Source organism: Atta cephalotes (genome assembly GCF_000143395.1).
Source record: "Atta cephalotes unplaced genomic scaffold scaffold00008, whole genome shotgun sequence".
Classification (NCBI taxonomy): Eukaryota; Metazoa; Arthropoda; class Insecta; order Hymenoptera; family Formicidae; genus Atta; species Atta cephalotes.
The window spans coordinates 371895-386920 of record NW_012130072.1 but is presented as its reverse complement, the minus strand read 5'-3'; the positions used below and the strand labels follow the sequence as shown (position 1 = coordinate 386920).

At 31.6% G+C, this 15026-nt stretch overlaps 1 protein-coding gene across 1 annotated transcript; it reads left to right on the top strand.

The window, feature by feature from the left end:
- Positions 1-2099: 2099 nt before the first annotated feature.
- LOC105627058 (protein argonaute-3) lies at positions 2100-8044 on the top strand. The gene is made up of 11 exons (XM_012208337.1): positions 2100-2407; positions 2486-2653; positions 3648-3846; positions 3931-4241; positions 4338-4605; positions 4739-5086; positions 6458-6708; positions 6928-7078; positions 7164-7364; positions 7436-7627; positions 7715-8044. Exons 1-11 carry the CDS (start codon positions 2100-2102, stop codon positions 8042-8044), a joined length of 2727 nt encoding a protein of 908 aa, XP_012063727.1.
- The last annotated feature ends 6982 nt before the right edge of the window (positions 8045-15026 follow it).

Genomic DNA, 15026 nt, shown 5'->3' with positions numbered 1-15026 from the left:
TAAATTTTTATTAATAAAACTTAAATAAATCAAGTGAAAAACAGGAAAAATCAATAAAATCAAATTATGCATCTACAGATTACAAAAAGATTTATACTAAATGAAATTTGGTGACGGTGTTATCAAGAGAAACAGAGATATGAGAGAGGGGAGAGGGGGAGGTAGGCAGAGGAGTCAGAGAGAAATAATAAATTTTTTGAAGAACTCTTTTGAAACAATTTTCGAAGAAAATTAATATTACATTAGTATTAGAAAGTTGAAATTTTAAGAATGGAGGGTCTGTTGGAATTGGTATCAGAAAAAATGTTTTTTGTTGCCTATAAAAAATGAAAAAAAAAGACATTTGAAATTTTAAGATCTTGAGATGCGATAAATAAGCATACGCATGCATTCGCACAGAATATACATAAAAACATATATTATTGATATTCTATTCTTGCTATGAGTCTGTTTAATATTTAAAACAAGAAAAAGCATAGCAAAGAATTTTTTGTTGAAATTAAATGACGGAATCATCCAGGGCATCTATCATGAAATAAGTCGGATTCCAATCAGAATTATTCAATTATTCCTCAGATTTCTATTGTGTTTTCTAATGAAAACGGAATAATTCCGACCTGCTTCACAGTAGATGCCCAGATCACATTATCTTGCTGATTGGTCATATTGAGCGATTTCTTATGAATATTGTATGTAAGATGTGTCTTTCAAACATTAAATTATAGTCATCTATGTACTATTTTTATATTTATATATATTAATTTATTTATAGCTGAAGAGAGCTAAGTAAAGATTCCGAAATATTCCAAATCGAGATATCGTATTTTATTTATATATAGATATTATGAAGTAATAAATTGAATTGAAGTAATAAATTGAATTTTATTATTATCCTCGTTTGTTTTAAATGATTGATCTTATCTAGATTACTTGTATTGTTTAACAAAGAAATTAAAAACGTGTTTAAAATTTGGAATATTCCATAATATTGGATTGATTGTTCAAAGAATCGCGTCTATTTTTTAGGAGACGTTATCTCTTATGATATTACAAAATAAGTAAAAATTATCTCTCCTAATATTACAAAATAAATAAAAATTATCTCTCCTAACATTACAAAATAAGTAAAAATTATCACTTAGACGAAATAATACTGAAAATTATTGAAAATTTAAATTGCTGAAATTGTTTGACATTTTTAATTTTCCTTCATTATTGCTGCAATCATCGAAATGAAAGTTCTTCGTTCAAATTTTTAATCGAGTTTCCAGAAGTTTGAGGAAATAAATCAAGAGGATTTTAGGCACTTTGTCCTGACAATTTCGCAAAAGCAACAGTTTAGCGAATTCGATTGGATGCACCAAATTGATGTAAAGAGATGTATATTTAATAAGTGTAAAAAACGGATTAGACCGCGAAATATCCTAAATATTCTTTATTATTTATTAATTATTATGTATATGAATATTAATTAATCGTTATGAGACACTTTGTATATGTACTTGCATATATATCATTTGTAGTCATTCGTATTGCGCGCCGAATTGGTTTTCCGGACTTATAAACGCAATTAAACTACTGTAGTAATATCACTTTAAATTGACAAGCTATTTTTAATCATTTGATTTTGCTCGATCAGGCATCCTGTTAAAAAGATGTTATTAATATGCTAAAAAACTAAATAAATTTCTTAGATAGATATATTTCTCAAACTTAGATTTCAATTACAATCCCAATAAAGAGATACTGCAGAATATTAATATAAAATTATTTAAAAAATATTTGTACATGAATATAAACATCTCGATATAATTGAAAGATATATTACAATTTACATTTAGAGATATTATTAGACATCAATATTTAAAGCCATATGGCGCTTTCTTATTTGATTTAAAACTTATAGTCGTATTTGAAGGGGGCGTGAAATTATTTTATATAAGTTTCAAAGATTAATATTTTGGCATGTTTCTATTTTGAAAAAAATCGCTAGTGCTTAGATATTAAGTGAAGTAATCGAATTTCTAAATATTTATAATATTGATATATATACTAATAAGTATTAATGTATATCTATTTAAAAAATTACAGAACACAAAATGGATAACAACCAACCTGGGCAAGGACGATTTTTCTTGTTAGAGATGATGAAGCAGAGAGCACAAATGCAACGATCTCAAACGCACCATTCTCTAGAAACACCTAGTGTTTCATCAGTTGAACAGACATCAAGATCATCTGAAGGATATTCATCTCATGCTTCAAGTTCTAGTGGAGGTCGCGGACGTGCGCGAATACCTGGTTGGTTAAGATCATTGAATAGCAGCAGTAGTGAGGAATCCAAAAACTCTTCATTAGCAATAGGTCATGGTCGAGGCGCTATCCCAAGTTTAATAAGAAAGCTTAGGTGAGTGAAAGTATTTTGTTATCTCTGAATTACATTTATAAATGCACATTTACAGCAAATATATTTTTTACAATTCAGCAAACCAAGTACATCATTTATACCAGAAAGTGTTAGTAAGGATGATTTTGAAGGAGTTTTAGGAAAATTAGCTGACATTTCTGTATATAATAATCCACCTTCGTCAGAAGACCTACAATCTCCGAATGATATTGCACCGATTTGTCGACAAGGCAAAGCTGGAATGAAGTAAGTAATTAATACAATACGTTTACTATTTTAATACGACATTTTCGACTTATAAGACAATAACCCAACTTAAAAATTCAGAAAATTATAAAACTGATAATACACAGGATGTCTGGATGTAATAAGCTATTTATTTTTCCTGTCCTTTATTTTACTCTTTGAGTGAATAAAAAATCAACTTCCAAAAATAGTCTTTTTTGTTTCTGTTTCATTATTCACTAACAAAAAAAAGTAGAACATTTTATGAATAAAACCCTAATGAGACATTTTAATGTGATTGATTAGAAAATTTATCAGTCGTATAAAAAATTATTATAATTGCAAGTTTCTATACATTTGTGATTCCATGTGCGATTATTTTTTTATTAATTATTTGATACGTTATTCATGATGTAAGAAATTTTCAAGTTGAAGATATATTAGATAATATTTTCGACATTTGGATTAGTCAAATTAATAGAGAGAGATTAGTAGAGATGTACGAATGTACGAAAAAATTTTTTGACATTGAATCGAATTAAATTGAATTAAATTATTAAAATAATCAACAACGTATTTATTATTAGGTTAAATTTCAATATATAGATGATAAAAAAGTTCTGTGTAAGAGAAATATTGATTATACACTGTAGCGGGAAATAATTTTCTATACATACATACGTATGCGTGTGTGCGCGCGCGTGTGTGTGTGTTAATATATGTGATTCATATTGAAATTTCTTACAATTAGATTTGAAAATTAGATTTTACAATTAGATTTTTAATCTGGGTTCTGATCGTATAGATGCGATTCGATTCATATTTGAATAATTCGCTCGTTTCTACAAATTACACAATATAGACAAGTTTAAAAAATATGTAGATTACTTTTGATAAAAATGAAACAATATCACTATCATTTATGACGAGAAATAAAGGATGAATATATTATTATTATAATTTAAAATAATAATAATTAATAGCAATAATTAATGAAGATTGTTTTTCTTTATAGAATAGAAGCATACTGTAACTATGTGGATTTGATACTAGAACCTGGAAAAGGTTTATTCCAATATGAAATTAAATTTTCGCCAAATATTGATTCAGTAGGCTTACGTCGTAAGTTACTTAATCAACATTCTGCTGCATTAGGACGAACAAGAATATTTGATGGAACGTTACTTTATTTACCAATAAAATTGTTTCAAGATGTGAGTTTAAGAACTCTGATAGAGAACTTTTATATTAATACAATGTACGTAATATTATATGATGTATAATTGTTAAATTTTCAGATTTCTCACTATAAATCGGAACATCCAATGGATGGTTCAAAAGTAACTCTCACAATTATTTTTAAAAAGAAAGAATCAATGTGTAATATTCAATTTTTCAATGTTTTGATCAATCGTGTTATGCGAGCACTTAGCTTAGTTCGTATTGGTCGACAAAATTTTAATCCAAAAGGCGCATACGCTCTGCCCCAACATCGATTAGAAGTGTGGCCTGGTTATGTAACTGCTGTAAATGAATACGAGGGTGGTTTAAAATTGTGTTTAGATGCGAAACATCGAGTGATGCGAACAGAAACTGTGCGAGATTTAATGTAAGATTTTTTTTCCAATGTTACGAAATTTTCGAATATTATCACGATTGAATAATTTACAGTAAACTAAATTTATTTTATGTAATCACATTTTAGAAGAGAGATTTTCCAAAAATCACATTATAATTACCAAGATGCTGTTATAAATGAAATAGTTGGTACAAGTGTACTAACGAGATATAATAATAAAACATATCGTATAGATGACGTCGCTTTTAATAAAACACCAACAGATATGTTCTTTAAAAACGGTGAACAAATATCGTACATCGATTATTATAAGATAAATTGGAATATCCAGATTGAAGATGTACAACAACCTCTTTTAGTGCATCGTGATACAGCTAGATTACCAAGTGGCGAGGTTTGTGATTTCATGCATATATATATATATATATATATATATATAAAATACGATATTCTGCATATTATTGTTGATGTGATATTGATGATCATTTAAAATCCCTTATTGCAAAAAAATCATTTGAATATAATAGAAAGAGGAAAGAACAATTTATCTGATACCGGAATTAAGCTATGCAGCGGGTCTTACTGATAATATTCGCAATAATCATTACATTATGAAAGACTTAAGCGGAGTTACGAAAATGTCACCTAATCAACGTCGAGATGTGATCAGACGATTTTTAGAAGAGGTCCAGAGGACTGATGTGACTCGAGAAATATTATCAGAATGGGGTTTGCATTTAAGCTCTGATTTAGTTAGATTTACTGCAAGACATCTTGAGCCTGAAATGATACATTTTGGAAATAATAAAATTTTTAAGACGACTGAGAGAGCAGACTGGAGCAGTGCTGCAGTAAAAAATCCCGTGTTACGTACTGTAAGTATATTAACTAACAATTATTGGGAGTACAAATTAGTTGAGTCCGTTTTCCTAAAGATTGCTCCAACTGTTGTGAACAGTTCATAGTGACAGCTGATTTTAGTGGTTTCAGAGAGGTTAAACATCTGCCAATAATATTCAGTTTATATCGCTTTGAGTTTCATACAAAAACCTTGATTTTTACTGTGTTTGAAATGTCGAATTTTGTGTTAACCAAGCAGCATTTGCGGGAAGTTTTGATTTTTTGCTTTAATTGGAAGAAAAGTGCGGCTGAAGCCCATCGAATGCTTGTCGAAGTTTATGGTGACATTGCTCCAACTGATAAATCATATAGGGAATGATTTCGATGTTTCAAGGATGGAGATTTTAGCATTGAAGACAAGTCTCGCTCTGGACAGCCAAAAAAATTCGAATTAGAGGCATTACTCGAAGAAGATCAGAATTAAACGCAAGAGGAGCTTGCAGAATCATTGGGGGTAACTCAACAAGCCGTTTCTATACGATTGAGAACCATGGGAATGATTCAAAAACAAGGAAATTGGGTGCCTTATGAAACCGAGAGACGCGATTTTTCACTTGCGAACAGCTGATTCAAAGACAATAGAGAAAAGGTTTTTTGCATCGGATTGTGACTGGAGATGAGAAATGGATATTCTACGACAACCCCAAGAAGAAAAAATACTACGCTAAGACGATCAATCGAGCTCAACATCAACACCACGGCCGAATATTCATGGTTCGAAGAATCATGATCTGTATCTGGTGGGATCAAAAGAGTCTTGTTTACTATGAGCTGTTGAAACCTGGCGATTCCATTACGGGCGATCGGTATCTATTTAATTGATTCGTTTGAGCCGTGCATTGCGAGAAAAACGGAATACGAGCAAAGACATGATAAAGTTATTCTTCTTTTTCAACAACGCTCGATCTCATGTCGCTAAAGTCGTAAAAAAATATTTGGAAACGCTCAAATGGGATGTTTTACCGCACCCGCCGTATTCTCCGGACATTGCTCCTTCTGATTATTGGTTGTTCCGAAGGATGCAGCAAGTTACCGGTTCACTTCTTTCGCAGAAATCGAAAATTGGCTCCAAAATTGGATCGTCTCCAAAGATGAGTCATTTTTTCGAGATGGAATTTGAAAATTGCCTGAGAGATGGGAAAAAGTAGTAGGCAGCGATAACATACTTATCAATACTTTAATTGATCTATTCATTCATTTTGAAATAAATGCACAAAAAAACGGACCGAACTAATTTGTATTCCCAATATTTAGAAATTAAAAACTACATACGTAATTATACATAGTGAAAATCATCTTGTATAAAAACATTTTATTATTTTACACTTATGTCTCTTGTGTTTTAGCCTAATTTATCCAAATGGAATATTATATATTTTATAAAGGATAGAGATTGTGTAAGAGACTTCTTAGAACAGTTGAAAAAAGTTGCAATTGCGATCAATATGCAAATTGATAGCCCAAAACAGGTTACTTTAAGAGATGATAGAACTGAAACTTATCTACGAGAAATTCAAAATAATCTCACCGATAATCTCGAATTATTAGTTATTGTATTTCCAACCAACCGCACTGATCGCTATTCGGCAATAAAAAAGTAAAATAATTTTTTTTTATAATATGATATTTATCTTCTTGCACATGTGAATATATTGTGTTGCAATATATTATACAATATAAACATATAAAAATTGAGTATATCTTGGTCCTTGGACATGAAAACATAACATAACGTTTTCGAAATTTATTCGTTTATGTAACAATAATTAAAGATAAAGCCTGGAAAAGTATGTTTTATTGTTCTGTTACATTTCAGATTATGCTGTGTACAGAAAGCTATACCATCACAAGTCATTATTTCGAAAACAATTTCTAAGTCTCATAAATTAAAAAGTATTACAGAAAAGATAGCACTTCAAATCAATTGCAAATTAGGAGGAGCACTGTGGACTCTCGCTTTGCCACTAGTATATAGAAAACTTCTATTTTATCATATATAATTTTATTTATGTATTTATCTTATTTTATTCAATTAATTTTATTGTTTTGTAGAAAAACTGTATGATATGTGGTATAGATGTTTATCATGCTGGTGTTGGAGGAGGTTCACGAAAAAGTGTTGCGGGATTTATTGCTAGTTTGGATACTCGATTGACTAAATGGCACAGTAGAATTTATATGCAGGCCTCTAAGCAAGAATTAGTTGATATGCTACAAGTGTGCCTTACTTCAGCTATTAATGCATTTCACAAAGTAATTAATATTCATCTTTTAAATGTAAACTTCTTTTGATTGATTCATCAAAATGATAAATATGTTGTCAGTATAACGGATGTAATCCAGAACGTATAATGATATATCGTGATGGAGTCGGTGATGGAGATTTAGATTACGTAGAAAATTACGAGGTAAAACAATTATTGGCGACGTTTAATCGCATAGCGCCGAATTACAAACCGCAACTTAGTGTAATTATAGTTCAAAAACGCATTAACACGCGGATATTCATCAAAGGAGTGAGTATAGCTAGAATTATGATATAATCGTGAAATATGTTGCGTTAATGATAAGTTTTTAATTGACAATGACATTTTAATTTGCAGAGAGATGGTTTAGACAATCCTGCACCTGGAACTATTGTTGATTCGTGCATAACGAGGCGAAACTATTACGACTTTTTTCTCGTGCCGCAAAATGTGCGACAGGGTACAGTAACACCCACACATTACATCGTCATTCATGATTCATCAAATATGGAAACAGATCTCATGCAACGATTGACATATAAACTTTGTCATTTATACTATAATTGGCCCGGTACGATACGTGTACCAGCTCCTTGTCAATACGCACACAAACTTGTGTACCTGGTGGGACAAAATCTTCTAGCTGAGCCACACCGATCCCTTTCAGATATTTTATTCTATTTGTAACTTTATCATTATCCAATGTTACTTTTGTCTCACTCATCTTTTTATTCTTTTTTGTTCTCTTTAAATGACATACAAAGTACTATAAAATAACAGTTCACCGTTTAAGAGAATATATTTTTAAGAGAATATATTTTGAACGAACTGATTGATTGGATGATTTAATTGTGATCCTGCAGAAATCATTGCCATCAATAATGAAAATATTATACACAAAGACAAGAGAATACTTGGAAAGTGCTTTGTTTATCATATGTATACTTGGTATATTTGGTAGTATTCTCTTGTCTTTGTGTATATAAATCTTTCACTAAGAGAAAATCTCTTACACAGTTAATGTTTTATTATATAGTTGATTCTTGCGTTTGTATTAATCTAGAAAGTAATAATTGTTGTAGGTAAATACTTGTTACTCAGGTAAATATCAATGCAAGTTGTTACTCAAATATAATTTCTTGTTAACTATATACATATAACTATATAAATATATATGTACTATATACATATAAAACTAAGATTTCTTCTATTATAAAAAGATTTATGCCAAATAACTATGCTTTATATATGGCTTTGGTCAAAAATATTAATTTGTTAATTATTATTTAACATTGTAATTCAAAAATTGATTTTCGCCATTTACTATGACTTATCTTGTTTCAAATACTTGTTTCAAATACTCTTATGTATAATGTCGGTAATTAATAGGAAATAATAGGTGAAAGAATTTCATATTTATGAAAAAAATATAGGTACCCAATATTTTTGATCAAGGTTCTATTTTAAGATACATAGTTTGTATTACTTAATTTACATAAAACTAAGACGAATTAAAAAAATTTCTTTCATAGTTTTTTCAAAATCTTTACAAAGTTATTAATGAATAATGTTAAAATAAAAGTTGTCAAAAATATAGCGCCTGTATCTATTCTCGAGAACGATTGATTTACTTTAATATTATATTTTCAGTATTATGTTCTTTTTTATTTTCAGGCAATGAAACATGACGTGACAATAGTAATAAATATAACATTAGTAATAATAAAATTATTTGATAATTTAAGTAAATGTCATTTTAATATAGTTTTGAAAATTTGTTTGTACGTATGTACTAGGATATAAATGCCATGACTTTATGATTTTTCATTCCTTCTCATATCTTCTTATGTCTTCTCTAATGCATGTATCTTTGGATGGCTAGGCATTTATGTATAATTCTACACATACATTGTGATATAAAAATACATCTATTATGTATTTTTACATAGAAATCTTGTATTGTTTACTCAATGGATGCTAAAATGTAATATTTTTTATAAGATGCAAAATTATTTTTAATATTCATTATTATATTTTATTTACTTATTCAATATTATAATTATTTTATTTTTTTGAAGATGAGATTTGTAATATTAGATTATTACTAACTAGATCATTAATTTTAATTATCTATCGGCTGAGAAGATAAATAGGGTGTAGTTATATCCTATAAGTATATTCTATATATATATTATATATAGAAAAATAATGTAGATCATTTTGCCAAATTTTTCTAAAGCTATTGTCTGCGGTCTACTATGTATGTAAATATATTTTTATATATCTAAAAAAAAAATCCATATTTTTGAGATAATTATTCCTATATCAGTCCATTTAATGACTTGTACTTGTTCTAATAAAATCAATTCTTTATTTATATTTCTTTAGTAAAGTGTTTAATTATTCTCGATTTTATTTCTTTATATACTATTGCTAAAAAAATTCTTGTTTAAGGATGTAATTTAAACAATATAATAAGAAGTCAAATTCATTATTTTTTATTTTAATATATATTTATTCATAGAGCATCTAATCTAAATTTAAAAATTACAGATTGAATGATAGATATATGTCACAATTCAATATATTAGGTGTAGTAAAAAGAAATCCATTATTTTTGCATGAAATTTAATAGAAAAATAATGGATTTCTTTTTACTACACCTTATATAACTACCAATATTTTGAAAAATATTTTCATTTATTTTACTATAAAAAGAAACATTAAGACACAAGATTCAACTAAAAAAAGTAAATACGGCGTATGTGAATGTTTTAATATTATTTAATAGGCTTTAGTATTACAAAGTGAAACATTTAAAGTGTTAACAAACTATGTAATTACATATTTTTAAAGAACTGTTTTCTTTATACCAATTCATGATTCATCTCATTATTCTGTGCATATTAACTTCTACCTTAACTGAATTTTTCAGTTAAGCTAGAAATAGAATTGCAGAATAGGATAATTATGTAAAAAAAATTATACATACACATATATATATATACAAATGGAGGCGATCTCCAATGGTCTTAAAAGATCGCTTTTTAAAAAATTGATTTTATTATAATTCGTTTCTCTTATACAACTTTCATCTGAATATATTTTTAAATTTTGTGTGTGCGTCTGCGTGCGCGCGCGTGCATGTGTGATACATAATTTTTTAGAGATAGTACAATATCTTGTAATATATTAAATGCTCCTATATACGTATCTGATAAGTCTTCAAAATTGAGAAATTTTAGAAACTAGAAGAATTGAAGGAATTAGATTAGAAAATGACCAAATAAAATTTTTTTCCATTAAGGAAAAAATTTCAAAATTTTAATCCTGCAACTTGTATTACTTTGAAGAGTTTATAACGAATCTGTAAAATTGATCACAAATTATTCATTGATTTATGCACATTAATTATGAGTTAATTAAACATGATATTCAACGGTTCTTAAATATCCTTGGAAATTCTGGAATTATACTACAAATTTATGTATTCTGGAAAATTCCCTTGAAATTTCAGGACTGGCTTGGAATTTTTCGTTCTTTTCATTAAAAAATAATGGTGAAAAGAGAAAGAAATAATAAAAAGAAATTTGTGTATTTGGATATAAATAATTTCCTTAAAAGATGCAATAAGTTATCAATAGAAAACTTGAATTTAGTATCTAAAATTGGAACATAGAAAAATCATTTGTGTTGATGGAATGTTTATTTAATATTATTTATTAAGCAATAAGTAATATTGTTCCAAATTTATTAGCGTTTTAATTCATTCATATAGAATCTTGTGAAAACAGCATTACAATATTGTGAGAAATCGATGAAAATCAATTAAATAATGATAATTGATGGATCCTGGAAAAACTTAGCTTTTTACCTAGAATTATTCTTGAATTGACTAGCTAGATTTTGCTGAATACCATGTTAAAGTATATAATTCGTTTCTTCTTACAATTTATCTTATAATTCATGAAAATTGTCTTCAGTGATATTTTCATACGCTAAGTTGAATTTTTCAAATACATGCACTGAGAAAAAAATATAATTAATTTTAATAAATATTTCGTTGGCAGTATTCAATTAAATATTTATTAAATATTTATTTCAGTGTGCTATATTTTTGTGTGACTATATTTTTTTCAGTGTGCAACTCTATAAATACGTACATATCCATTTTTATATTATAAATATTGATTTACAAATTCATTCAAATTTAACTGATCATTCCATTTCGGGGAAAGTATGAAAAAATATGACTAGCGTGGAATATTGGATTCAATCGGATTGCGCTTATTCGATTCGTAACATATACCTACAACAAGTACATTTCAGCATCAACTCAGATCGAACGTGCCTGATAAATCTGATTATTCTAGAAAATTTTATATTCCATTCTAGAAAAATATACCTGTAAAAATACTAGGAAAATTTATAATATAATATTAACATATAGTATATATTTTCGTCATATATTCTTATATATTATTTTATTATTTAGATATTTTTTAAAAGACTGCAGACTTTTTCGGACAACACACAATGTCTAGAAGATGTCTTCATAATGTTATTACATAATGTTAAAATATATTTTTTAAATATATTTTAAACATGTTTCCAAAACATTTTTATGATGTTTTTTTTAGACATGCATGTTGTCTGAGTTTAGTGTTATACGGTTCATCTCCTTTTTCTCTTAACGTTGAAAAAAAAAGGAAAAAATATGAACCGTGCAAGAAATTGAACTAAAAAGCACAGGCTTCTTGAGAGGGAATCAGAGGTAGGCAAGTATGAGGCATATAAGCATAATTGCGATAATTATATAGTTCTGTTCTTTTTAGTTGAACTTCTTACATGGTTCATCTTTTTCCTCCTTTTTTTTCGTAGAAGATAAAACGAATCGTGTAAAAAAAATCTCGAGAGCGAACCAGGTAGATAGATAATACAAGCACGTAATCGTGATAATTATAGATCCGTTTTTTTTTTGTTAATTGCTTGTTTTTCTTCTTTTTTGTAATGTGAAGAGAAAAAGGGGAAAAATGAAATTTAGTTAGAAAGAACAGATCGACCTGCAGGGCCATTAATATTATAGTATGTTTATACATATACTATTCATTGTAAATTATATATATATATTTATATATATATATTTTGTATCATCTATGCAAATAACTTATAGATCATCGAAGTAATTATATGTTCTTGGTCATTGCATTGAAGTTTCTTAAAAACTAAATTTTAATAAATATTTGAATAGTAACGAGCTGAATGTTTATTAAATGTAAACATATATTTATTTATTTAGTACAAGAATCACTAATTGGTTTAATTATCACTTATTTAATAAATATTTACTGTAAATAAATGTCAAATTAGTACCATATATTCGCGAATATTTATTAAAATTGATTAAAACGTACATTTTTTGGCTGCAGTATAGTATAACTAAAGTTAGATACATATTAACAATATTTATTATTTAAAACAATATTTTTTTCTTTATGGTGTTATCCAATTTAAATAATTTACGTATTTTGCTAAACTGTCTAACTATATTGTTTACATGAGAAAGATTCGCGTAAACTTAAACAACACAATTCCATGGAAAAGTATTCTTTGAAATATGCGGCACAATCCAGTACCGGATTTTGTAATTCTTAATAACAGTGTTAATATCCTTATATTGTACATGGTAAAAAAAAAATGCGCAATAATGTAGATATCGAATTGTCGTTAAAACAATCATTACAAAATCGGGATACTGGAAGTCCTGGAACATCATCATTGACACATTTTTGAAGTAATCAGACCGCGTGCTCCAGAATTACGAGGCATCGTAATACGCGCAAGTTTTGGCCTTCGCGATGAGGGGTATCGATTCTCGTTACTCGGGATGCGTTCCCGGTCGACGTTCTCTGATCGACATGCCTCCACCTTTCGGCGGGACGTAGATCATCCTCTCGACTGCTTTTGACGGAATCGAGGTTCACGCGCTTTCGTCGGCGCCGTCGCGCGCATGTTAATTCCTGGAGATCCGATCCCCGCAAGGTTCTTCCGCATTGCGACGTCCGTCCGTTGACACGATTGTTACGCCACTGCGCCGTGTCGCCGTCGCGCTCGTGTGTACGTAATAAACACGACGCACGTACCGCACGTGCATACGAATGCGCGAGCGGAGACGTGCGCGCGCGCTTCAGTTCGTATTTACAATCGCGTAGCGGCGTATATCGGAGCCGCCGCCATTCGCACTCGCGCTCAGCGCCTGCGTACATCTTGTTTACAACTGCGGAGCTCGGCGTACACATGACCTTTACAAGATAGACACGATCGTCTGTTCGGTTGGCTAGGCGTGAACCCGCGCGCGCGGCTCACGAGAAGGAGAAAGAAAGAGAAAGAGAAAGAAAGAGAGAGGTGTCGCGCGCGAGTGTGTTGTGTCGTGAGCGAGAGTCCCGTCGCCTTTTGCTGGAACATCCGGCGGCCACGTTACCCGGCGATTGCGGGGACTCGCACGAATTTTACGCGCGTTGAAAGGAGAGTCGAAAGTTGTGCGTTACGTCGCGATCGCGTCTGCGTCGCAATTGTGTTAACGTTTTCGCGTCGCGACGATCGACGATTAAACAACGAGAAAGACGGCCGATCGGTATAATTGCTTGCGTCTGATCTCGATCACAGTCACGCGAGTGACGACACGATTGTTTGTCGCGCGCATCCGAAGTACTCTTGGTAAGTACTGCGGGACGTGAGGGTTTATCACGCGCACGCACGCACGCACGCATGCACGCACGCACGCCTTAACGACGGTTGAGGTGGTCGAGGAAGAATTCTATACTCGGGCGAAGGAGTCGCCTCGAATTTGTCGTCTCCGTTGGATCGCGACCCTTACGAGGTGGGACGAGGGGAGACACGGACGTGATCGTGATATCCCCGCGTCTATTTTCGTGCGTGGCTGATAGTGCGTCGTTAATCGGGTTGTCCCGGGTGTGCGTGTCGTTTCCCCTCTTCTCCTTAGACGCGGTGGAGAAGGAGGAGCGGAAGAGGAGCCACACGAGGAGCAGCTGCGGAGAAGGAGCGCGAAGAGTGGAAGTCAGTCGGCGACGGACGGAGAGCGCGGTGCGGCGAGAGGGGAGAAGAAAGGGAGGGGAGAGGAAAAGAAACCGCGTTTCTCTCCCCCTCCCCCCTCCCCGCTCCCCCTCTTCCACCCCCCGCATCGACCTGGAATGCCGCCGTCGCTGCCACGGTTGTTTTGATGTCGGCCGCCGCTATTGCGCATGAAAAAAAATCGCGTTGCCCTTGGCAGTAGCCTATTTATCGAGAGGAGCGCGCGACCGTGCCACGAGCTGTGTGCCGATAAGGGGCGAATTTCGGCCAGCCGCCCACTTGCGAGGCTCACCGTCACCCGCTATTCCCGTCTATCCATCCATCCATCCATCCATCCATCCGTCCGTCCGTCCGTCCGTCCGTCCGTCCATCCATCCATCCGTTCGTCCGTCCGTCGTGTCTGTCTGTACAGATATACGTCGGTCGTGTTTCCTCGCCACGCTGTAACACGTTTTCCACGAAAGAGACTCGAGACGTGCGGCGTTTGCTCGCGATTAGAGAGAGNTNNTNTCTCTCTCTCTCTCTCTCTCTCTCTCTCTCTCTCTCTCTCTCTCTCTCTCTCTCTCTCTCTCTCTCT